Source organism: Misgurnus anguillicaudatus, chromosome 23, assembly GCF_027580225.2.
Source record: "Misgurnus anguillicaudatus chromosome 23, ASM2758022v2, whole genome shotgun sequence".
NCBI classification, from domain to species: Eukaryota; Metazoa; Chordata; class Actinopteri; order Cypriniformes; family Cobitidae; genus Misgurnus; species Misgurnus anguillicaudatus.
In genome coordinates this window covers 16,248,009-16,271,177 of record NC_073359.2, presented here as the reverse complement: position 1 = coordinate 16,271,177, position 23,169 = coordinate 16,248,009, and the positions used below count along the sequence as shown (strand labels likewise).

The 23,169-nt window shown below is 37.7% G+C and overlaps 2 protein-coding genes across 3 annotated transcripts; one reads left to right on the top strand and one right to left on the bottom strand.

Moving 5' to 3' along the window:
- Positions 1 to 1,895: 1,895 nt before the first annotated feature.
- Positions 1,896 to 19,798, bottom strand: ccdc50a (coiled-coil domain containing 50a). 2 transcript variants are annotated; one of them, XM_055216861.2, is made up of 12 exons: positions 19,406 to 19,798; positions 15,855 to 15,917; positions 12,348 to 12,477; positions 8,526 to 8,616; positions 8,219 to 8,315; positions 4,387 to 5,229; positions 3,995 to 4,119; positions 3,863 to 3,907; positions 3,668 to 3,772; positions 3,422 to 3,537; positions 3,115 to 3,221; positions 1,896 to 3,029 (listed from the first exon to the last, which is right to left on the bottom strand). In XM_055216861.2, exons 1-12 carry the CDS (start codon positions 19,452 to 19,454, stop codon positions 3,010 to 3,012), a joined length of 1,791 nt encoding a protein of 596 aa, XP_055072836.2. In that variant the 5' UTR covers positions 19,455 to 19,798; the 3' UTR covers positions 1,896 to 3,009. The 2 variants fall into 2 exon arrangements, with proteins under 2 accessions (XP_055072836.2, XP_055072837.1); XM_055216862.2 differs by lacking the exon at positions 4,387 to 5,229 and having other exon boundaries at positions 19,406 to 19,785.
- A 201-nt stretch (positions 19,799 to 19,999) lies between these two features.
- Positions 20,000 to 23,044, top strand: uts2d (urotensin 2 domain containing). The gene is made up of 5 exons (XM_055216866.2): positions 20,000 to 21,248; positions 21,735 to 21,839; positions 21,918 to 21,955; positions 22,060 to 22,153; positions 22,497 to 23,044. Exons 1-5 carry the CDS (start codon positions 21,149 to 21,151, stop codon positions 22,520 to 22,522), a joined length of 363 nt encoding a protein of 120 aa, XP_055072841.1. The 5' UTR covers positions 20,000 to 21,148; the 3' UTR covers positions 22,523 to 23,044.
- The last annotated feature ends 125 nt before the right edge of the window (positions 23,045 to 23,169 follow it).

The window sequence follows — 23,169 nt, the reverse complement described above, 5'->3', positions numbered from 1 at the left end:
ATCTCACTACGCATGCGCGAAAATCATATCCACAAGCCTGGAAGGAAAAGGGCCAATATAAAGGTGGTAATATACTGTATATACAGTAGGTTGCATTGCTGTATAAATGTATACTGTGTATGGATGTACAGTAACAAGCAAGATCTCTTGCTGCCAATGGATGGCAGCAGATAGCAAATAAAATATTAAGGACCTGTGTTTCAACATGCAAGCAAATGTGAAAATCTTTGGCATGTAGGTGAACCTGCCCAGTATAGGCAGTTGGTTGGCATTTGTACTTCCTCATTCATTTGAAGTTGAGCTCTTTTTGTATATGACAACCACACCAAACTTTCCATTTGACTGAAGTCATTGCCATTCTGCTTTTATATACACACACGCAAGAGTTTTCATCAGGTTATGGGTTGTTTATTCAAGTCAGACATGTTGGATTACAAATATGATCTACAGACACAAACATACCCTTTAAAAGTCATTTATTTGGTATTTACAGTTGGCCAGTGGAAGCTATGAGAATGTGCAAGATACAAACACTTGTAGCCGGTCACAAAACGTCTCCAGCAGCAGTTGATTGTAAAACTGGCATCAATGTGACTTACGCTAAAATATCTTTCGCTTGGTCATACATACACATACACGATGGTATATCAGGTGCTGAAAGATCATGTTACAGATTTAGACAAAACATTTGTAAACCAGATATTGTTCTTTAGATGACAAAGCATTTTGTCAGCAATACTTTCATCCCTGAAAGTTGAACAGTTGGCACAGGTTCAACACTATCTACAGTGCACATCATGATATGCACTAGATTGACACAGCACTAGAGAGCAATATATGCACATTCATCACTAAAACACACACACACTTAAAGTGATTCAAAACTGAGTCAGCAATACAATTTCACAAGAAAAAGGTTCATTAAATCACCATGTGTTTAAGCATAGCAGCATGGCAACTGAATACATGTTAAAAGTTTACTGGCCATGCCTTTCGTTGGAATGCACCAACACAAAACAAGCATATCGTCATTCTCGAAAGCGTAAGATGTTAGCGTTTTCAGCACTAGCGACCAAACACTGGTCTTATAGAGGCACTAATGCGATACAAAAGTAGCTGCTGTCTTCAGTTGTATATGTACAGGATGCAACATGTAGCCCACACAATCATATTCCCATTCCCAAAAGCAAAGTGTGGAATATCCAATGGAATGTAATCCCTTTGAAACACATTTGACAGGAAATATGGAATGTCAACTATGAACAGTAAGGTACCTGTAAATAAAGTCCTGATATGCTGATGGCACTTTCAATAAACGGGGGACATACAGTACTTGTTGTTTCCAAAGGAACCAGGTGAATGCATGGTATAATGGGACACTTTTATAATATCATCCTACACTACATATTCAAAAAGTATAAAATAAATAGAGTATTAAATAAATAAAGTGGTTCCATTTGAATTGAACTTGGGGTGAGATGTTTCTCCTAAAAATTGAAATAAGAGACACAGAAATACAAATGAAGACTTATCTGCAAATGTTACATATTCTTTACATTTATGAATTTATTTATTGCTAAAAATATTGAAATCAATTTAAAACCAGCCTCACTGTAATTGCAAGTTTGAACCATATAAAATTAAACAGCTCATATTTAGCTTAACCTTTCACATCACATCTGTTTAGTCACCCTTTGTTGATAGCACAATTAAGCTTCATTGTCATTGTTTCAAGCCTTATGTTGTATCCCGTTCATGGAAAGTGCCAGATAAACATTGCTAGAGTCACGCTGGTTTGTTACTGGCAAGTTTGAATGCACTGTAAATTTAGCATATGAAAATGCAAGCTTATAAACCTATGAATACAACTGTACCAACATCAATGCTACTACATGCCTGTTTAAACTTTTTATTGTTTTTAAACTATAAATAAAAATGTATAAAAATAAAACATGAGTAGAGCTGTATTTTGTGGCCACTGTTTTTGATTCCAGATAACAAGATTTGTAAAGACTCAACCCCACAGACAGAGTTCACATTCAGCTAGCATGCACTTGAACACTGGATCATATCAGTAGGGCTATACCCACCTACAGAGTAGATAAAATGAGATGACACTTTTTGGACACTGTAGGTGAGAGGAAAAATATCCCAGAGGCACCCGAAGGCTGGGCATCTTGAGCCCACAGTATCCGTGAAGTTGCTCACAAATAATGCACGACCATGAAGTGATGCCAAAAGTAAAAAAAAAATCACCTTTGATCGTATTCTTACTTTAGAAACAACTGTGAAGGCTACATGACTGAAGAGCCTCACCTTGTGATTTTAATTGACTTCCTGTCTAGAAATGTCTAGCTTCGATTACAATGAAAAGTATATTAACAAGCTATATAAACAAGATATTGGCATTCAATCGAGATATTTAAACTTTGCATTTAAGTAGATCTCGTCAATGAATTACATCACTGGTTTGAAGTAACAGTCTTGTTAAAAGGGTCAAACAATCAGCATTTAAAGACAAATTGAAAATAATATTAAAATATATCCTCTCAAATCAATAAATATATAGCATAAAGCTATGCTGTATATACTCAAGCATCCTTCATTTTACAACATCCTTGGAAATCAGAAAGTGTGCTAGAAAACAAATGTTGATCTTCAGTAGCATGGCATAAACAAATTGGCTGTTTCATAGAGCTGTGCAGTAGATCCCTCCTGTCCAGTCATCCACAATAAGACATCACATCATCAAAGCGAACAGGAACCGTCCCTGTCGCTCATTAGTTCATAGCTCCGAGATAAAATACTCTTTCACGACACAAAGAGACAAATTCAGCTCACCTGATACATTGAGCTGACCGAGAAACTTTAAGAAAAAAATAAAGTGTCAGTAGATTTTTGTTGGAAGCCTCGCAAACAGTTTTTGATCCTTCCCTCTTCATTGATTCGCAAAGTAACAAGCCAAAAGCAAGGAACGGCTTGTGATTGGACAGCGGCGGAGGTTTACGGTCACTGTCTGTAATAGGCACCTAGAAGAAGGCCAGGAAGGAGATCATAAGCGATTTGACTTGCAAAACGTGATACCTCAATTGAATTTGTAAGTGCATTGGGTACCTTTGTAAGCCGCCTCTGGTCTTGACGGAGGTCGAGGGGAGTAGGGGCTCTCCACATAAGCGTAGCTCGGGTTTATGTTCTCGTAGTGATGTGTAGGTGGAGGTGGCCTGGAACGAAAGCAGACAAAATGAGTCCAAAAGAAAGATGCCTACTGATTATGGCCTAGTTAGGGCACTTCTTACTTCCTTAAATAAATCCCTATAATGAAACTTCTTAAGTCACTGAAGAGGTTTACATACACAAACAGATCTGCATGCTACACAAATAGTGCATTATGGGATGCATATGTGCAGTGATTGAAAGTGGCCTTGCAGGTTTGTGATTTTGTCGTAGTTTCTGGTACTCGTCTTCACCTCTATAAACTTCTTCTCCTCTATACACTTCTTCCCTTGTTCGTGGTCGTACGACTTCCTCTTGCATCGGCTTGTATGCATATAACAGAAGAGAGCATTTCAGACAGTTGTGTAGAGAGGAACAATTACAGCAGAATAAATTAGTCTTCAGTAAAATCCCATGTTCAGCATCATCTTGGGACAAGTGGGATGTTAATTACCTTGTATTCCAGTTCATGTCGTTTTTTCTCCATGGCATGTTTATCTTTGTCTCGGGATCTCTTGTATTCTTTTTTCTCTTCCTCCATCAGCCGGCGGGCTAATTCCTTAAATTTAAATAGAAACCAGATTACACTTTGAACATATTAAAAGTCACGACGACCCAAATTTGCACAAAAAAATGAACAAAGTCGTACCTCATCTTGCGCAACTTGTGCGGCGTGTTTGTCAATTTGGCTTGCCTTTAAAATAATAAGCAATGAGTAAACAAATACACATGTAATCAAATATACCTTGAGCATTGCGATCAGTTAATTTATTCACCATACCTTAATTTCCTCTTCCTGTAACCTGCGTGCCACTTCCAAGTCTTTCAACTCCTGGTCTTGTAGGTCCAAGTTTGCCAAGCCATGTGTCGCTTCTGTCATTCCATACTCTCTATGCATCCTCCGGCCTGAAGGGGGCATCAGAGTTCACTTTAAATATTACACTTCAGGTTAACATAAGCACTTCAGCAGCTCATGCAGACATTTTTGTGCAAATTAATTCAGAAACTGAATCTGAATTCAGATTTAGTGCCAAAGAAATCATGCACACCATTTCAGAGAGTCTACACCCACACCCGAAAAGTAAGGAAGTCACCAGTGCATAAAGAATATTAAGTTTGATAGTATTCCCAACACCAGAGGGCACTGCAAAATCACCGGACCTAGGTCCATACCTCTCTCTCTTTCTCTTGAGGAATGGCCCTCATTTGAGGGACCTCTAAGATTTAGCTCCTCAAACACATCATTAGGACCTGATGGTAGCCTTTGTCTGTTCTTGTGGTCCTCCCACTCCAGGCTTTCCTCTGACCGTCCTCTACTTGGTTCGCGATTGTAATCGTCTAGTTCCAGCTCCCTGCTTCTGTGTCTCTCTCTATTCCCATTTCTGACTCTTTCTCTGTGTCTATCTCTGCTACCGTGTCTATGGCCGTTTCTGTCCATTTCCCTGTCCAAATTTCTGCCCCTTTCTTCAACTCTATCTCCGCTTAGCATTCGATCTCGACTTCTTGCCCTGTGGTCTTTCTCCCTTGGTCTTTCTTTGGTTTTCTGTCCATTACCTTCTCGTTCCCTATCCCTATTCCTTTCTTTTTCCTGTGTAGCAGAATAATCTTTGGTAGGTTTTTCCTTTCTGCGCACTATAGGTTCCTGGTTGTCTCTGGGTTCTTCCATCAAATCCTGTTTTTTTCTTCTGCGAGGTTCTTTGTAATCGAGATCTAGGGGTGCGTTTCTTTCTTTCGCATAGTCTTCTGAGTGTTTTGGTCGTCGCTCGGGTGAATGGTACTCTGGGTACCTCCCCCTCCCTGGACTTTCTGGAGGCCTCAATAATCCAGATTCCGACGGGTCGTATTCTGGATATCTGTTTCGGGTAGCGTGACCGTTATTGGGATATCTTTTTCTGTCTGGGTCAGAAGAATCATATGGGGATCGGCTACTACTGTCGTCCCGATACCTTTCTTTTTTATAACCCGGAGAAAGAGAACCGGGATGCTGGTGTCGTGGGTCCAGCGGAGGTCGGGAGGCTAAAATCAAGTGTGGGGGAAAAGGAGTGCAGATAAGGAGAAAAAAACTTAACTGGGTTAGTACACAAGGGGTTAGTTCACTAATAATGCAGGAAGTCAAATAGCAAACAAGTCTATTACAGATAAGTAGTGCCAAGCTGTTCAAATGAAGATGTTACAGCCAGGGTCCAATATTAACTTTTTAAAAGTGTTTGAGAATAAATTTTTGTAAATTACTTGGCAAATTTACCGTTACATTGCAAGTGTTAATTTTGGACTCTGGTAGCAGAAGCTTCATGTGAACACATTAGAAAAGTCCATATTCTTTTCATTATGAATGTTTCATAAGAATGAATTAGGTTATTGCAGTCAAGTCTGTTATTTTAGGAAAGAAACCCACCACTATATTTTAGAGTTTTATAGAGTTTTTAGCTGCTATAAGATATTGATGTGTTATCAAGTGAATGTACTGGCTTCAAACCTGTTTATTTCTAATATAACTGTAAAACATGCAAAGTAACCTAACTTAACCACTTATAACTACTACTTATGACTACAGTAAATCTAGACTGAATGCAGATTCCCGGACAGGGGCTCCTAGTCCCAGATTAAAACGCATGTTTGAGCTGCCTTAATTTACAAACAACTTGTACCGCCATATTTTAACGTATATCAGTGGCATTATTTTGTCTCAAGATGCACACCAGTAATGTTTTTGTAAGGTATGTTTGTACAAACTACTTAAATGTCCTATAATATATCTAAGGCCTAAGTCCTGGCTTAACCTAAACCCTGTCTGGGAAACTGCCGCTAAGCGTTTACACACACATGTGCCAAATTTGATGTTGTTGGCCCTCTCCTACAACTCAAGTTCATTATAATAGATTTATACTGTAGGGTGAGGATTTACATAAACGTGCCTGATCCCCTCCTTCCAACTACACACATCACTGCATAAATGCTGTGCAATTATATGCGTGCTGGCGTGTGAATGGAGCTTAGCTATGCTGTTACAGTTTGGGAAAGAGAGACAATATACATGCCAGCTAAAGATATCCAACAAAGCCATCTCTAGGAGTGGATCTTTTACTCTGTATGCACTGTGCAGCTAATCTGTGATTATCAGGGTAGTAGGGATGTGCAGATTCACATTAGTAAACTGTCTGATATGAAGTTTGTCTTAAGAAAGCCTAGAAACAGCTAGACAAAGTGCAACATGGTGGATATATCTTATCAGGGTTCCCACACCTTGGTTAACTTCAAATTCAAGGACCTTTCAAAAACTTTCCAGGTCCAATACCCTCAAATTCAAGGACTAAATGTGGGGACACATTTCAAGTAAGACCAAGGTTACATAGTGTTACCTTTTAAGATACATTGTTACAGATCCCTTTCGAGGGAACTCGCGCTGGGTCACTGCGGTGACACTTTGGGGACACCACCAGGGATAAGTGCATCTGAATGTGTATATCAAATTCAGCCAATGGTGAGGCTTAACGACAAAGACAGGGTGACGCGGGAGCCAGGAAGTATATCTCTATCTGAAATATTGCCATAGACGGCGTTACAGGGACGCAGGAAGTATGGCAAGGGAGACGCAGCGCCTCGTTCCTTTCTCAGGGAACAACAGTGACATACGTAACCAGAGACGTTTTCATTTGTCACTATGCAAAAAAGCATTTTGGTATGAATCAACATTTGCATACAGAAGATATAAGCATTTAAAGTGAACAGTTTAGCATGCGTGACTAGACTAGAAATTTTATGATATTATCCTACACTACAAAGGGAATAATATGGATTTTGTTTTTCAGAAAACTTCTTGCATAAAATAGATTCAAGCACTTTCAACGACCTGTATCTATGCATGTATATTTTCAAAAACTTCCCAGGGCCTTAAATTCTTTTCCCCCAGATTCACAAACTTTCAAGGATTTCAAGGACCCATGGGAACCCTTGTCTTATACACGTGTACATAGGCAAACTATTGAGGAGCTCAGATGCAGAAAAGGCTAAACTCCACCTCCATCAAAATGAGATTATGATATCAACCGAATGCTCTCGGCACGTATTATACGTTCATCAAATATATTCGCCTCAAATCTGCATAATCCCAGCCTCAGGTCATTCAGAAATACCAGTTTGTTGACCGAATCCATTAAGAGCTTGATAAAAACATGTCAGACGCACTTAAAGGATTTTGCATCTGAGCTTTTCAATTATAGTACGCTGAAATGTACAGGGTACGGCCCTTACACGCACACACACTTTACAAAACATCAAGAGAAACGAAAAGGAAAGAGATTTTAAACAATGACCAACTGATCAGTGTTTGCACACTACACACTACACCTAAAGCTCTCTTCATTAGGCACCTACTGTATGAATGACAGATCGAGTGCCAGATGAAATCGGATGTTTGTTTACTGAGGCACACAAAGACCCTATGGGCGGCCCAAAATGCCTGAAAATTAGCGCGTGAGAGAATGATTACATAACTGGTGAAAGCGAACATTTCAAATGCAACCAGTGGCATGCAACAGCAACCACTGAGGGAGGGCGGGGTCAACAACTTTGGGAAGAAACAAACATCCTGCATGTCTAGTTCTGCAGCATTTGTTGTGAGGCTAAGAAGCCTTTGCAGAATACGCCAGTGTTTATTGAACACACAAGAGTTTTAAACTAACATGTGGTCGAGTTATTCCGCAAATTGTTTAAGTTCACAACAAATAGACTCGAGTATGTGGAGTGCTTGAGGCTTGAAATACATTCGGAAATGAGTTACAGTAACAGCATCCTTAACTGTAACTGTCTGAAAGAGCTGAAACAAACCAGCATATTTAAGGCTTCGTAGTCAATCTTTTTTTGGGGGGGGGTGACAAACGTGACATGTGAGGAGTGAAGAAGGTGGTTGCTGTCTTTGTAAACCTTTTTTTATGAATTTTTTAAAATCCCTTCAGTACAGAGGACAAGTCACCTCCCACCTTTCAGCAGGTGGCGCTCAACACACCTTGGTCTTCGAAGTACGGGTCTTCAAAGTTTGGTTCTGGCTGCTTTTGACGTTTTCTCTCCTTCATCTCCCGCTCCTGCAGTTTGCGGGCGATGGCCTAGTGGAATACACAAAGATTACCTTGAAGAAAGGCGTTTCAAGACAATACAAAAGATGTAAACAAAGTGTGGGTGTAGTTAAGTCTACGTTTACAGAAGTGTTGAAAAAATATATGCTATAACAAACGATGTACAGTATGTGTGGTTATGTGCCGTGCCAATGGCCAACATTAACATACTGTGAATGTGTGTGTGTGTCTGGCTCTCACCTCATCTTTCTCCTCCTGTTGCCTCAGTTGTTCAGCCTGCCGAACCAGTTGTTCTTGAATCTCCTGAGCTATTTCATTGTCGATGCGTTCGCTGATGGGACGGAGTACAAGAAAACAAAACACCTGTGTTAACAAACCCGAGTTCTCACATCAGCCACCGCGGGCTTCATTTTGTGGACAAGAGATGACTGCATTTTTGAATGACAATTGTACAGCGCTGGGTGTGTAACAAGTTATAAAACACATATGTTACTATAAACAGATACATATTTTTCTTGCAATTAGCCAACTAATTAATTACAGTGCTTACTAGGGATAGGTCTCACATGTAGAAGTTGAATGAACTCGCACGTAAACAAAAATAAAAGGTGACTTACGTTTTTACTGTGTGAACTGTGTTACAAATTTATTTGATCTTGTAAACAGAAGTCAAAGTTTGTTTTTTAGTTATGTATCGCTCATCTAGTAACTCACTTATGTGTGTAATCCCTTCCTGAGAAGGAAGCACCTTAGACGCGAAATGTGAATAAATCAACTATCAACAAAAATAAATCTAGGTAAATATAAATATTTGGGCTGGCTGGATATTTTTGACAGCAGACACTGCCGCAGAGGGATGTAGGATATGCCACAATTGCCCCGGGGGCCGGGTTCTTTAGACCATAATCTACAGTATGCGTCTGTATGAACTAGGGATGTCCCGATCGATCTGCCGCAGATCATTGCATTAAATGACTTGATCGGTCCTAACCAAAATCTCGAGAGCCGATTTTGCTGTTTACTTTTGTCATCATAGGGCTCCTGAATGTGGCCTCAATTGGAGACCATTTTTATGCTGTGCGAGCATTTGTACAACCCTTTGCGTATGTGCGACCTGCAAATTTGGATTTCTCTCTTTGCCTTTACTGATATTTGTGTATGTTCTATAAGGACGTGCTGCCATCTTAACAGTGCAATGTGTCTTCACATCCCCATCAAACATCATATACACCACATATACACTCACCTAGAGGATTATTAGGAACACATGTTCAATTTCCCGTTAATGCAATTATCTAATCAATCAATCACATGGCAGTTGCTTCAATGCATTTAGGGGTGTGGTCCTGGTCAAGACAATCTCTTGAGCTCCAAGTTGAATGTCAGAATGGAAAAAAGATGATTTAAGCAATTTTGAGCGTGGCATGGTTGTTGGTGACAGACGGGCCGGTCTGAGTATTTCACAATCTGCTCAGTTACTGGGATTTTCACGCACAACCATTTCTAGATTTTACGAATGGTGTGAAAAGGGAAAAACATCCAGTATACGGCAGTCCTGTGGGCAAAAATGACTTGTTAATGCTAGAGGTCAGAGGAGAATGGGCCGATTGATTCAAGCTGATAGAAAAGCAACTTTGACTGAAATAACCACTCATTACAACCGAGGTATGCAGCAAAGCATTTGTGAAGCCACAACACGCACAACCTTGAGGCGGATGGGCTACAACAGCAGAAGACCCCACCGGGTACCACTCATCTTCACTACAAATAGGAAATAGAGGCTACAGTTTGCACAAGCTCAGCAAAATTGGACAGTTGAATACTGGAAAAATGTTGCCTGATCTGGAAAAATGTTGCCTGTCTCGATTCTGTAGAGACATTCAGATGGTAAAGTCAGAATTTGGCGCTAACAGAATGAGAACATGGATCCATAATGCCTTGTTACCACAGTGCAGGTGTGGGGGATGTTTTCTTGGCATACTTTACGCCCCTTAGTGCCACTTGGGCATCTTTTAAATGCCACGGCCTACCTGAGCGTTCTTTCTGACCATGTCCATCCCTTTATGACCACCATGTACCCATCCTCTGATGGCTACTTCCAGCAGGATAATGCACCATGTCCCAAAGCTCGAATCATTTCAAATTGGTTTCTTGAACATGGCAATGAGTTCACTGTACTAAAATGGCCCCCACAGTCAACAGATCTCAACCCAATAGAGCATCCTTGGGATGTGGTGGAACAGGAGCTTCGTGTTCTGATTGTGCATCCCACAAATCTCCATCAACTGCAAGATGCTATCCTATCAATATGGGCCAACATTTCTAAAGAATGCTTTCAGCACCTTGTTGAATCAATGCCACATAGAATTAAGGCAGTTCTGAAGGCAAAAGGGGGTCAAACACAGTTTTAGTATGGTGTTCCTAATAATCTTTTAGGTGAGTGTATATGCTACAGTAACCTAATTCACCTCTTAATAAAATAATTTCTGCTTTTCACTGAAGAACTGTTGTACATTATATGAATGCTTGTATATTTAATTCATACAATGAAGTCTGTGAAGTTTTATTTGCATTACTTTTTACAGGCATAAGCCTTTATAAAGGCATATTAAATTGCTCTTTAAAGAATTAATATTTGTTGTGCTTATTTATTTGATTTTCTATAAAAAAATATATATAGGCTACCTATCTACTGCAAGTAATATAACAAAGGCAACATCTGTGGTATTACTTCATCTAGAAAAAATTTTACAGTCATCAAAGAGCTTGCATATCAGCTTGAAGAATCTGTATCTGGCATTGGTATTGGCCGATCATGAAGACAACAAATGGGTACTCGGTATCGGCTGCAAAAATCTTGATCGGAGCATCCCTAGTATGTACACTACCGGTCAAAAGTGTTCAAACACTTGACTGAAATGTTAACTATGATCTTAAAATTTTTTTAATTTGAAGGTGTATGGTTAAATGCTTGAAATTACTTTTGTAGACAAAAATATATCTGTCCCAAACAGATAATAAAGCATTTTTGAAATCGATGACTGAATATTGAAGGAAAAACAGCGAATATGAGCCTAGATGAAATGTGAACTCCTTCAATATTCTTTAAAATTCATACCAAGGTAAAACTTTAAAAAGCTTCTTGATAAAATGGCACAAGTTCAGTTTTGCAATTTCTAGGCAACAGGTGACTGCATTTCAGATGATAAAATATAACAGAGTTTTGATTTATTTTGGATGCTTTTAGTCACCAACATAATTCCTACAGTTACAATGGTGTGATGCCATAGTTTGGATGAGTTTATTATTATTCTGTACTGTGGAAAAAATATATAAATAAAGAACAAGTGAGTGTTTCAAAACTTTTGACCGGCAGTCTATGTGCACTTGTAAAACTGGATGCATCTCAGGCTTACCAAAATATATTGAATACACCAAACCTGGTACTTTTCCACTGGCTCTGTACCTCTGCTACTGGAAACCAATGTGCATTTATGCTAAAGCAAATAGCTGCTACAGTGAGCTATGCAATGACTTCCCCCGAGGCTCACTGGTCTCTGCCGTGCACAAAACCCTGATGATACAATCAGCTCGGAGGCCTTGAGACATCATCCAGCAGGAAGAGATGCTTTATCCGCGAGTGGCATAACTCAACGTCAAAACAATTTACTAGATCTGCACACTATGACCCTCACAAGGCTTTCGTGCTGGGTCACAACCTTGCAGTGTATTTTATTATAAACTATTACATTTTCTGCCAAATTTATAAATGTAAAATGCAAACAGGACATCTTTGTAATGTCATTTACTCCTACTGACAGTGCTTAGCTCAACAAACAGGATTTCCCATTTGGCACTGCACCGCATGAGGCATCTGACTGCCCCACAGGGGGCAGCTTACAGTGGGACGCACTGATACATAAATTATTTATAAGAAGATGGCAATGCTTCATGTTGGCTGGTTTAAACCAACAGGTTTCCAAATGTTTGACTAAACTGTTCATTGTTAACCTCTGTATGATCATTATTGCATTGGCAGCAAAGGGTTTAAGAGGCTCTTACAGGTGTTGATGATGTTTCTTGCTCTCGGCTTTGGCCCTTTTGTCTTCCTCCTCCTGCAGACGCTTGGCCACCCGCAGGTCCTGCTGTACCAAACGACTCTTATGGACGTTGCTCGCCAAGTGACTTTCGACTGGAAAGGGGAAGAGTGAATGAAACATTGAGGTGTACAGACAACGGTTCACACCAACACAAGTAATTTGCAGACCTTCACATGACACATATATCTATTAAAAAAAGACCTGAAAAACTGTTCTGGGTCTAATAGAAATAAAGGAAACCCAACAAAAACAATAACCACTAAAATACAATAATAAAAATGGAATATAAATGTGAATTAAAATTGCAATGTGGATGTTTATCATGCCAAAAATTCAAACTTGGTACAAAAAAAGCTTTTACATGAATTCAAGTTGAAATGCTGAATTGACTCTTATAATTTTAACATAACTCTTTGTTGATGCTGATCGGTGCAAAGCAATCACATTTACGAATGAGAAAAGATTTTGAGAGTTGACGTCAAACATGTTGCCATCTCAATGAGTCAATGTGGCAGGTCCATAAATCTTAAATGGTGACGCTATAAACAGCGTCATGTTCCCATACGCTTCTTATTGATTCAGTGACAGTGACCATAAGATACACGTTCTACTGATAATAAAGAAGACCAGAAGAAAATAATTTAAAGCATCCACCTAATAGTTACATGATATAGATGTCTTATGAGTGATTTCATTAAATCATAAAAGTGCTTAACAGATGCTGAAACATCTCAGTCAGATCCCATAAGCTTTACTGAATAATCTGACATTTTCAATACTTTTCATAATAATAATCTAATTTAAAAGATCAAATACTCTTTTACGCTTTAAAATTATATCAGAATATTCTTATATTCAGAAAATATAATTATTGTCAATAAAAATGTTTTTTTCCTTTAATTTATCAATGTGAATACAGCTGGAAAGTCTTTGAAAAAAGTTTAAAGATGTTAATTTAATGGCCAAATGAGTTGTTTTGTTAAATTGTATAAAAGCTCTTATGGAAAAAATAACTGTAAACTAGACAATTATAAAAATCAGATAGATTATGGGCTGATGTGGTCAGTTTTGTGACGTACGTTTTTACGATGTGAACCGTGATTCTGGATGTCTAGCGTATCTCTCATTGGTGATGAAAACACAGAAACATAAATGTGGACCACAAAGTAGTCATAAGTAGCCCAGGTATATTTGAAGACTTTGGTTCCAAAATGCAATAAATTCATTTTGACTAATTTTGGTAAAAACGTGTTTTCTATACCAAGAAAGATGAAAACCACAATTTTTCTGTTACAAACTTTCACATAGCATCTTCTTTAGGTTATAAAAACATGAAAAATTGAAATCGATAACTTAATTTTCAAAGATTTATTATAAAAACAATAATAAAAAAAAATGCTATAAATGTATTGAATCAATATATAAATGGGCATTCATCGTTTCCATTTTATATTCATTTAGTTGACTAGTGGTATACACCCATTAAAAAATAAACATTAATGACATTAACCAAAACACTTACTTGTCATATTCATAACACTGTCATTGCTGTGGTTATACTTATACATTTTTCACAGCGATCCGCTGTAAAATGTTTTGGTCCTGCTTGATTTTCGTTGACTTTGAGTAAAATAATATTAAGTTTTTCATAAGATCCCCTGGGGTCAATGTGTTAGCATGACAGAAGCTTGATGCTGTCGGGAGAACAAGCACCCGAGTGCCTCTCGCGGAAATTATTAGATGTTGATGGCTTATGTTTCTTTCCCGTCACAGAAAACACCACAGGTTTATCAATGCTATTAAAGTATTATTTTGTTTTTGTTTGTTTGGTGATCACGAAGTACAAAGTAGATGAGGAAAACTAGGATTCCGTGTACTTAACGCGCCGCCATTGTTTGTTTACATTGCATGGAATGGTGCGCTGTGATTTGTTGAGCAGATATTGCATTCTGCAGAAAAGGAGGAGTGGCGTTTATTGCGTTTTGGGAAAAAAGGGAGAAAAGATGACAGAATAACATGATGAATATTGGTTTTTGCATAAATTAAGAATTTACTTTTAAATACTGACCTGATATAATACTGATTCTGGCAGTAACTCTTTTTTTTTAAATGGCGTTTATCGCGTTTTGGAACTCTTCATTTGTAGCAATAGCCAACAATACATTGTATTATACATGTTTATGCCAAAAATGTATTAGGATATTAAGTAAAGATCATGTTCATATTTTGTAAATTTCCTACCGGAAATATATAAAAAATGTATTTATCATTAGTAATATGTGTAGCTAAGGACTTCATTTGGACAACTTTAAAGGCAAATTTTCTCCCTCAAATATTTTGCACCCTCAGACTTCAGATTTTCAAAAAATAGGTGTATCTTGGCCAAATATTCAGCTTTCAGATGGTATAAATCTTAAGTTTAAATATTGACCCTTATAACTGGTTTAGTGGTCCAGGGTCACAGATTTGCTATAGGAGACAACCCCCCAAAAATAAAAAACTGATTTCTGTAGCTTTTAGTTCATGCATGCTTTAAGGCCATCAACACGCCAATGTATTTTGAAACGTTGACAACAAAATTATCAAAATTGATAGATAATTGACAAAATTATCTTTAAAATGTAGTTATTCTCTTCTAAGAAACGTTCAAAAGTGTTGATGACTACCTTCCCTAAAATATTTTAGAATGAGAACGTGAGACAAATGCTGAGAATATACAGAGAACGTGACCTTCCTGCCGACTAAACGGTTAGATGTGCGTCAATCCATGTCCATTCAGAGTTCAGCTGTGATCACAGACTGATAGTAGCCTACAGTTTGTGCAGACGATTATGCTTTGACTTAACAACATCTTTGCACAGTGTTATATCAAGCAGTGAAGGACGTTACAACTAAGGTCCTTGTGACCTCAAAGTGGACAAAAACATTTACTGTTTAAGATTTGTAAATGGCTTGCTTCTCACCCTAATAACATATGAGCTGTGGTCAATACATTATTAATTAATTAAATGTATTAATTTATTTATTTAATCCTGTAACTTTCAGCCTTTGTAGTTACTACTAGTAATTCCATCATGCTTTCTTATAAGCACACATTAAGAAAGAGAAGCAAAATCATTACTTATTAAATAACCACTGAATTAACCATGCATTTGTATCTATGGATTAAATCTTGATATCTTGATATTTATTGGTCATGATCGACCAACATTATACTGTATTTATGTTTTTGTTCATGTGCCCCATTGCTACCAAAGGGGAAGTCATAAAGCAGCCTTGACTTTCAGAGTTGGTTCTTGCAACTGACAGTAATTTATTTTACATGCCTTACATTCTTTTAACAGAAGGGGAATGACAGTAATGACCACGAACGACTCCTTCAAAACCCCCAAAAAACCTGCTAGGTTTCACAGGTTGCAACTTTCCTACATTCTCATTCAAGTGCATAGGATGATACAAAACTACTTACTTTCCTGTTCTTGAAGGTTGTGGGCCAGACAGTGGTCCTCCAGCACAGCAAAGTCCCGGCACACTGCAAACAGAGATCAACAGAGATATGCAGACCGGATTATTTATTGTTAACACAGAGCTACGTCACAGTTTTAGACTCATGCAGGCAGCTCAAAGCACAAACCTAGGTCAAATAAAGACCTTTTCCCCATATACTGTAACTATAACATATATTTGAACATACAATGCACATACAATGCATTAAGAGTATGCATGCAATTTCATAAAAAAACAAGTCTTTTCCAAGACAGGGTGGGTTGGTCTAGAAACTTCTTTGTAATGAGGCCATTATCACCTCGGCCCACAAATAAATATAACTCCAGAAAGTGAAACTGCGTCCTCCACATCCTCTTTTAGTTCGTTCTTTTCTGTCTTCTGTAAGTTTCTGCACCTGTGCTTCTCTGTCCACCATTGAGACATGGTTGATCATTTAAGAGAGAAAAACGAATAAAACGACAGACTTTCGTTTCCATAATCAGAATCAGATAAAGGTTGCAAATCAGTTTGAAAGGCATCACTTTTCTGTGAAATGAACCAAGATTCACACTTATTTACATATTTCCACTGTATGCTCAGGTTACATGTGTGAAGACCGCAACCATTTTGACAACATTACACACTTCTGAGTACTGACTACTAAATTACATGATTCAGTGCAACACACTATGTACTCTGTGTGTGCCAGACAAAAGAAGATGATAAGATTAAGCCAGTTTTGCAGACCAGTAAATAAAGATACTGTCCATCTGCTGCTCATAATCTCTTTTAAGCAACACCTTGTTTTTATATCGAGATAACCCTAATAAAGCCTGGTACGCACCAAGACTGAGATATTCGTAGATCCTTATGAGGAACTGAGATCAGCATTTATTTTTCATAAAGAAAGCCCCTCTCATTCCAGCGAGTTTACTTCTTGTTCAAACATAGCAATGGAATAACTAGCACGCAGATTAATAAACAAGTAACGCTGGATCATAGGACAAGTGAGTCTGTAAGCCTCATGTATTTTAGGAATGTGAAAATGACAACTTCAAAATCAACTAGTCGTGGGTGGCCTGAACTTGCAGTCGACTTAATTGTTTTAAATAAGTCCTGAATAATTATGGGTTTGCGTTAACATGATCCTCATAAGGCACATTTGAGGCATAATTGTAGGTATATCCAACCTGACTTACTAAGAAGTTGTTGGGTGACTCATGTAATTGACCATCATGCCCCACTCCTACTGAATTGCTTTCTACTCGCTTTAAGAATACCCAAGACTTGTTGGGGTGGCTTCCCGGACAAAGTTTAGATTAATCCAGGACTAGTTATATTAGGATAAAATGTAAGCAGTTTTTACAAACAAACCTTACAAAAACAATAAGTTTGTGCATCTTGTTGACACAAAACAATGCCACTGATACATGTTAAGATATGTCAGTACAAAGTGTTTTAAAATTAAGGCGACTCAAACATGCATTTTAGTCTGGTGCTAAGATGGCCATGTCTGGGAAACTGCCCAGTTGTGATGTATATGACTTGATTCTAATAGAAAATGTTTGAGATATAAAAATTATCACAGCAGGAATAAAAGTATTACATTTTTCCACCAATACCGATAGCAGAGTGATATCTGCTGATACTGATAGTCTGGTGGTTATATTAACTTGCATTAACTAAATTCTGAAGATTACATTTTCTGAATGTTAGTCATTCACATAATGACCATTAACATTGAACTCTAAACTAGTGATGTTTTCAACATTTTACTATACACGGAGCTCAATTTCATTGCATTATCTTGTTCTTTTTTGATTGAGAGGATTTATCAGCTATAACTTATCGGAAAAAAACCCTGCACTCCACAATACAACTTTGCTTATATGAAAAAAATTGTGCTTTACCGATATGCAGTTAAATCAGTCCATCAAAAAATTGACAAACTGATATACAAGCCATGCGACTGAATCAGCCAACTGTGAAAACCTGGTCGATTTATTTGTGTTAGTTATCCTTGAGACATAATGGATATGAAAACAAAATTCTCATTTCCCATTTTTTAAACTGATTTATCCATGTTTAGCATCATATTAGCCAAAAGCCATGTAGTTGATACATTCTGGTCATTATAAAACAAATCCAAACTACTATCACAATTCCCATAACAACATTACGTTGAAAGTGATCAATTGAGTGTTACAGTACGCAGGGTGTTTCGATTACTAAAGGATGCTACAAATTCAAACAAAACACGTATTATGACAGCCAAGTTGATAAAAATTTCTAATCCATTAAGATGACTTTGATATCAAAGCCATTACTAAACATGGCATGCCAACATTCTGCTCCGTTACACTGAAAGTAACAGTTAGCCACATTAGTGAAGTTGAATCCTCTCTACGGCAAAAAAACATAACCAACATTGAATGCATCCCCAGAGGCTTTAGCTGGGCAGCAAAAACAGCATATTTTTTAAGCCTGCACTTCTTATCCAGGCCAACATCCTCGACATTCCAGAAAGATATAAGAGAAGCTTTAGTGGAAAAACAAACGCTGAAACCTGAACATGAAACCACTAAAATCAAAACAAAAAACACAAAGGTAAACATTCTTTACAGAAACAAACAAACAAAAACCCACAGACAAAATGTGGAATGTGTTTTTTCATGATAATGTTGTGCATCTAAAGTCAGAAATATTTAACAGATCTTCAACAAGGCAATGTATGAACAGCAAAGACTTTAAGCACTAAAGTACTAAAAAGTTACAATATAGTATTTCAGAACGCAATTTGAGGCTTGGAAACGCACTTTATTTCTTTATAATGTTTTTTTCCAGATTGTTTGATAGCATGTAAATCAGGTTCTTACATTATGTAGTAACTGACTGTAGTACAACTGAATCATGGGATTTAATTAGAATAACAATGACTTAATTATCTATAAAAAATACAACCCACTCCACACTTTTTATCAATTCTGGTTGAAATTAGACGAGTAAAATGGGCTTGCAAAGACTTTTTAGGGCAATAAATCATATTAATGCTGACTCTGCTGCTCCAATATGACGCTCACTGCTAACCTTTTCACGCACGTTACAGTAACAACAATACTAGTTATCATCAATACATAGTATCACCCTTTCATTTATACGTTATTTTGTATCGTAAAGACAACAGAGGCAACGATTTAAAGCGGTTTGGCTGTGAGCGAGTAAGGCTAATTCAACGTCTGTGATTGACTTTCGCCTTATGTAAAGATTTCCATACACATTATGGCAGAAAACCGGTTAAATGACAAGAAAAATACCAGTTTACCTTTACATTTTATAATAACGTCATCATATTTAATCGTTTTGGTCGTTTTTAACCATAACCGTCAGCTGACAGCAATCTACCGCCGTAGAAACGGCTACTGTCTATAATGCTTTAATGTATAGCGCGCGTGCCATTCGCACTTTTCATTTAATGCAGAGACGCACTGCCTCACCACCACCACCACCACCATCATCATCCTCATCCTCACTCACCCTCTTTAACGCCAGGCAGGTTGTTCTGATCAATACTGAAATCAGCCATGTCGTCGGCGATATTTCAAAACGCCCTAATGCTTCTCTGGGGTTTTTTGAAGGTTAATGTTTGACAGACAGATGGCGGTTTCGGTCCGATAAATAAATCCCGATCGATGTCTACAGCGAGCTGTCGCTCTGATTGGTTTCTGTCGCCAGGCTTTCTTCTCGTTCACGCTGTCTGTCCCTCCCTCTCTCTCTCTCAGATGAGTATTATGAGCTCACAAGTACACACACACATACAATACACACACTGGAAAGGAACGCAATGTGTGTATGTTATGTTTCCTACGGATGGCGGGATGGACATACCACGCACGCGCAAACATTAGGCGTGTTCGAGTTCATGCGACGCTTCGCGAACCGATTGATCTATGTCATCAACGTACCGCGAGAGTATAAGGAACAGCCTACTCTAGTATCGCTCTCGCGGTACTTTAATTTCACACGCTGATCTGTCTGCGCAAGTCAAACACACCTACGACTACGTCAACACGCACACGCCTGAACCAGCGCGAGCATGAAATTCTTTGGTCCCTGCTTGTCAGGTTTGTTAAAACTCAATTATGGGAAATATTTATGTCCGAGTTTAAGCTCAAAGGATATAATGATCATAAGGGAACCGTTTACAATAAAATATATATAAAATTTGCTATTTTAGACTCTTTTAATTAAAAAAAAACGTCTTTGTAGCCGATATTTATTACATTTGTTTAAAAACTGCTTCATAAAGCATAAAGATTTCTGCAATAGGCCTGATTAGGCTGTAATACGGAAAATTTAAATTTGCTTTAGCATTTTTATCCAAAAAACTTACAATGCATTCAAGGTATAGCATATTTTATCAGCAAGTGTGCTTGCTGGGAATCAAACCTGTTTCTTTTGCCCTGCTAACACATACCATTTGAGCAACAGGAACATGATATTTAATAGGTTTCTATCAGAGGTGTATATTTAGGCTACATCACTTTAAGCATTTTGGCAGATGCTTTGAAGCAACTATCAGCATGTTGCAAGGCAAAAACATAGTATGTGTGTTCCCTGCTTGAACCCATGACTATATGCACCGCTAATGCAATGATCTACTACTGAGCTTACAGGGTGTAACTGTTCCCTTTACGTAGGTGTTATGCCTACTACCACAGACAAACAAGAATGTCATAGAAATTACGTTGACATGCAAACTTTAAACTAAAAGGCCTCCTACCCTCAAACCAGAGGCCTTCTTGCTGGGAGACAAAATTGCTACCCCCTTTTAGGAAAACATGTGCAGATATCAATCTACCAAAATGGGCTTTTATAATACCAGGCATGTTTTTATATCACCAAAATGAAACCACAGACGTCCACAGACTTTTAGGTAAATTAAAAGAAGAATGCCAGGAACACTCTACCATCTTCATATAGATTAATGATACTCAGTATTAGTGATTTACTCTTGTCCCAACATGGCCATTCTTATAACAATGTGATTGATATGTGGTCGTTGGCCCTGAAGACGCCTCAGATCATCAGTCGAACCTGTCACAGACCTTTTTCAGATATGGCTGTCTGACAACACGTACAGCGTCATACTTTGATTTACAGTGATGACACATCTTCGCGTCTCCACACCTGATTATAAGTGACCCTTCTGATGGACCTTCAGCATTAAGCTGTTCGGTCAGGTACGAGCGAATAGATCGTGTCCAATTCCTCTGTGCCATGGACGTAGTACCTTCAGGAAGTTTCTTTCCACGACTCCTTGCTTTAATTCTTCTGATAAGTGCTCTCGAAGTTCAGACACGAAGTCTCGCAAGTCCAGGTGAGTAAATGTCTTTTTGCAGAAATATAGAAAGTGACACAAGAAGATTGTTGTAACTTGATGAACTTCTTATTCAGTATTGAAAGCAATGTGTTGTTGTATTTACCATTAGCAAGTAAAATGAAATTGGATCTCTTTGCTTTAATGTAAAGTAAATATGCACATATAGTGATATGTTAAATAGCGTTGCTCCTGTTTGGGGTTAATTTGAGTCCATTGCATAAATAGTATAATATATAATAAATATAACAAACATGCATGTGTATCTCTGTGTGAATTCCAAATATGTAACCATGTGAAAATCTATTGCATTTTGTTACATAGGCTCTCTGTAATGTATGAAGGGTGTTTGAAGCATATTATTAACTCGATACATCACATTATACATATTTTTGAGCTATTAGAAAAGGTCTTGTGGTATCTAAGACCAAAATTTTGACATTGGCTGTGATCTGAAATATATATTTCCAATCTGTTTTTTAACAGTGAACCAGGTTTACCATTTAAAGGATGATTCAGATGTCCAGAGCAAGATCCTAGCGTATTTATTACGCAAAAACATTCTTCCTGCCAAAGAAGAGGATGTAATGGGTAATGTCACTCAATAACATGCATCTAGAATCATGTACAACTATACAACCTTACTCACATGTTCTTGATATATTGCAGGACTGGAGTTGGCCGGCAAAATTGCAGAGCTACATGAGGTTTGTTTATTTTTGGTCACGTGCAGAGGATTAAGTTTAATATTAAATAAAATAAGACCATTGTTAGTTTGGTGCCAACCTTTACTTTAATAAATCTGTTTCAGATTGCAGCCTTACAAGAACAGCTTAATCTAGAAAGGCAGCTGATGTCTAACGCAATAGAAACAGAGAGATCGATACCTAAAAAAAGAAATGACGGTGAGTGTGGAGTTAATATGTGGTAATACCTGATAATACTGGCCGTGAACCAGTTGTGCTTAACAGGGGTGTAGCAAATATTTTTAATTGATATGTTACGTCACCCATGTTACTTAATATTCAAGAGTCAAGCAGATAAGGTTTATAATATATACCCCTCTACATCAGATCCCTATGCCTCTACAAGAATGACACAATGTATGACATAATTTATATATTTAATAACAAATACACCTGATTTCACTTTTGTTAGTGGGTTGCATTTTTATTTCAAATTTACAGTGTTTGCCAGTTACATGAGAAAAAACTTTGTAAATAAATGTGTTTTCTAATTTATTTGTAGCCTGTTTCTGGAAATACTGCGTTTGAGAATGAAGATACAGGACTGTGATCATCTGCTTCCCAAAAATGTTCCCTAAGAGCAGAACATTTTTTATATGAAATTATATGTGTCATGATAATTATGATGTAGTCATAATGTATTTATGTATCTATTACATATATATGTACTGCTATGAAAGTAATGTATTTTATGTAAATGTTATATTAATAAAACATTAACAGAATTTTTTTGACTTTGCTCTTTAATATCATTGTGCAATATAGTATCCAACATAATCACATAATTATGCATGGATTTTACTACATTTAGTTTCAAATAGTTGTATAAAGCCAAAGGTTCTTATTTCCACATGAAAGATACAAAAATGGCTTTACTAAGACCTCTTGTCTCCCTCTAGTGGTTAGACACTGTTTTACATTACATTATTTCAAACATGCAACATTGTGCTTAAAGGAAAATGAAAATTTTGTCATTATTCACCCTCAAGTTGTTACAAACCTGTATACATTTCTTTGTCCAGCTGACCATAAAGAAAGATATTTGCAGAAGGAGCAGAAGCACCACTGACCAGAGTCCTGCATTGGGGTCGGGTACCCACGGATACCCGCATAAAAGTGTCTCAAACGGGTGGAAAACAAAGCGCACATTAGCCTGTTTCATTAGCCTATTTATG

Excerpts from the sequence above, each read along its gene's own strand:
- uts2d (XM_055216866.2), top strand. The coding sequence starts at position 21,149 with ATGGACGTAGTACCTTCAGGAAGTTTCTTTCCACGACTCCTTGCTTTA. Across the intron at positions 21,840-21,917 it reads CAAAGAAGAGGATGTAATGG|GACTGGAGTTGGCCGGCAAA; the intron begins GTAATGTCACTC and ends GATATATTGCAG. Across the intron at positions 22,154-22,496 it reads ACCTAAAAAAAGAAATGACG|CCTGTTTCTGGAAATACTGC; the intron begins GTGAGTGTGGAG and ends ATTTATTTGTAG.
- ccdc50a (XM_055216861.2), bottom strand. The coding sequence starts at position 19,454 with ATGGCTGATTTCAGTATTGATCAGAACAACCTGCCTGGCGTTAAAGAG. Across the intron at positions 8,316-8,525 it reads AACAGGAGGAGAAAGATGAG|GCCATCGCCCGCAAACTGCA; the intron begins GTGAGAGCCAGA and ends GTATTCCACTAG. Across the intron at positions 3,773-3,862 it reads CACAAGTTGCGCAAGATGAG|GAATTAGCCCGCCGGCTGAT; the intron begins GTACGACTTTGT and ends TTTAAATTTAAG.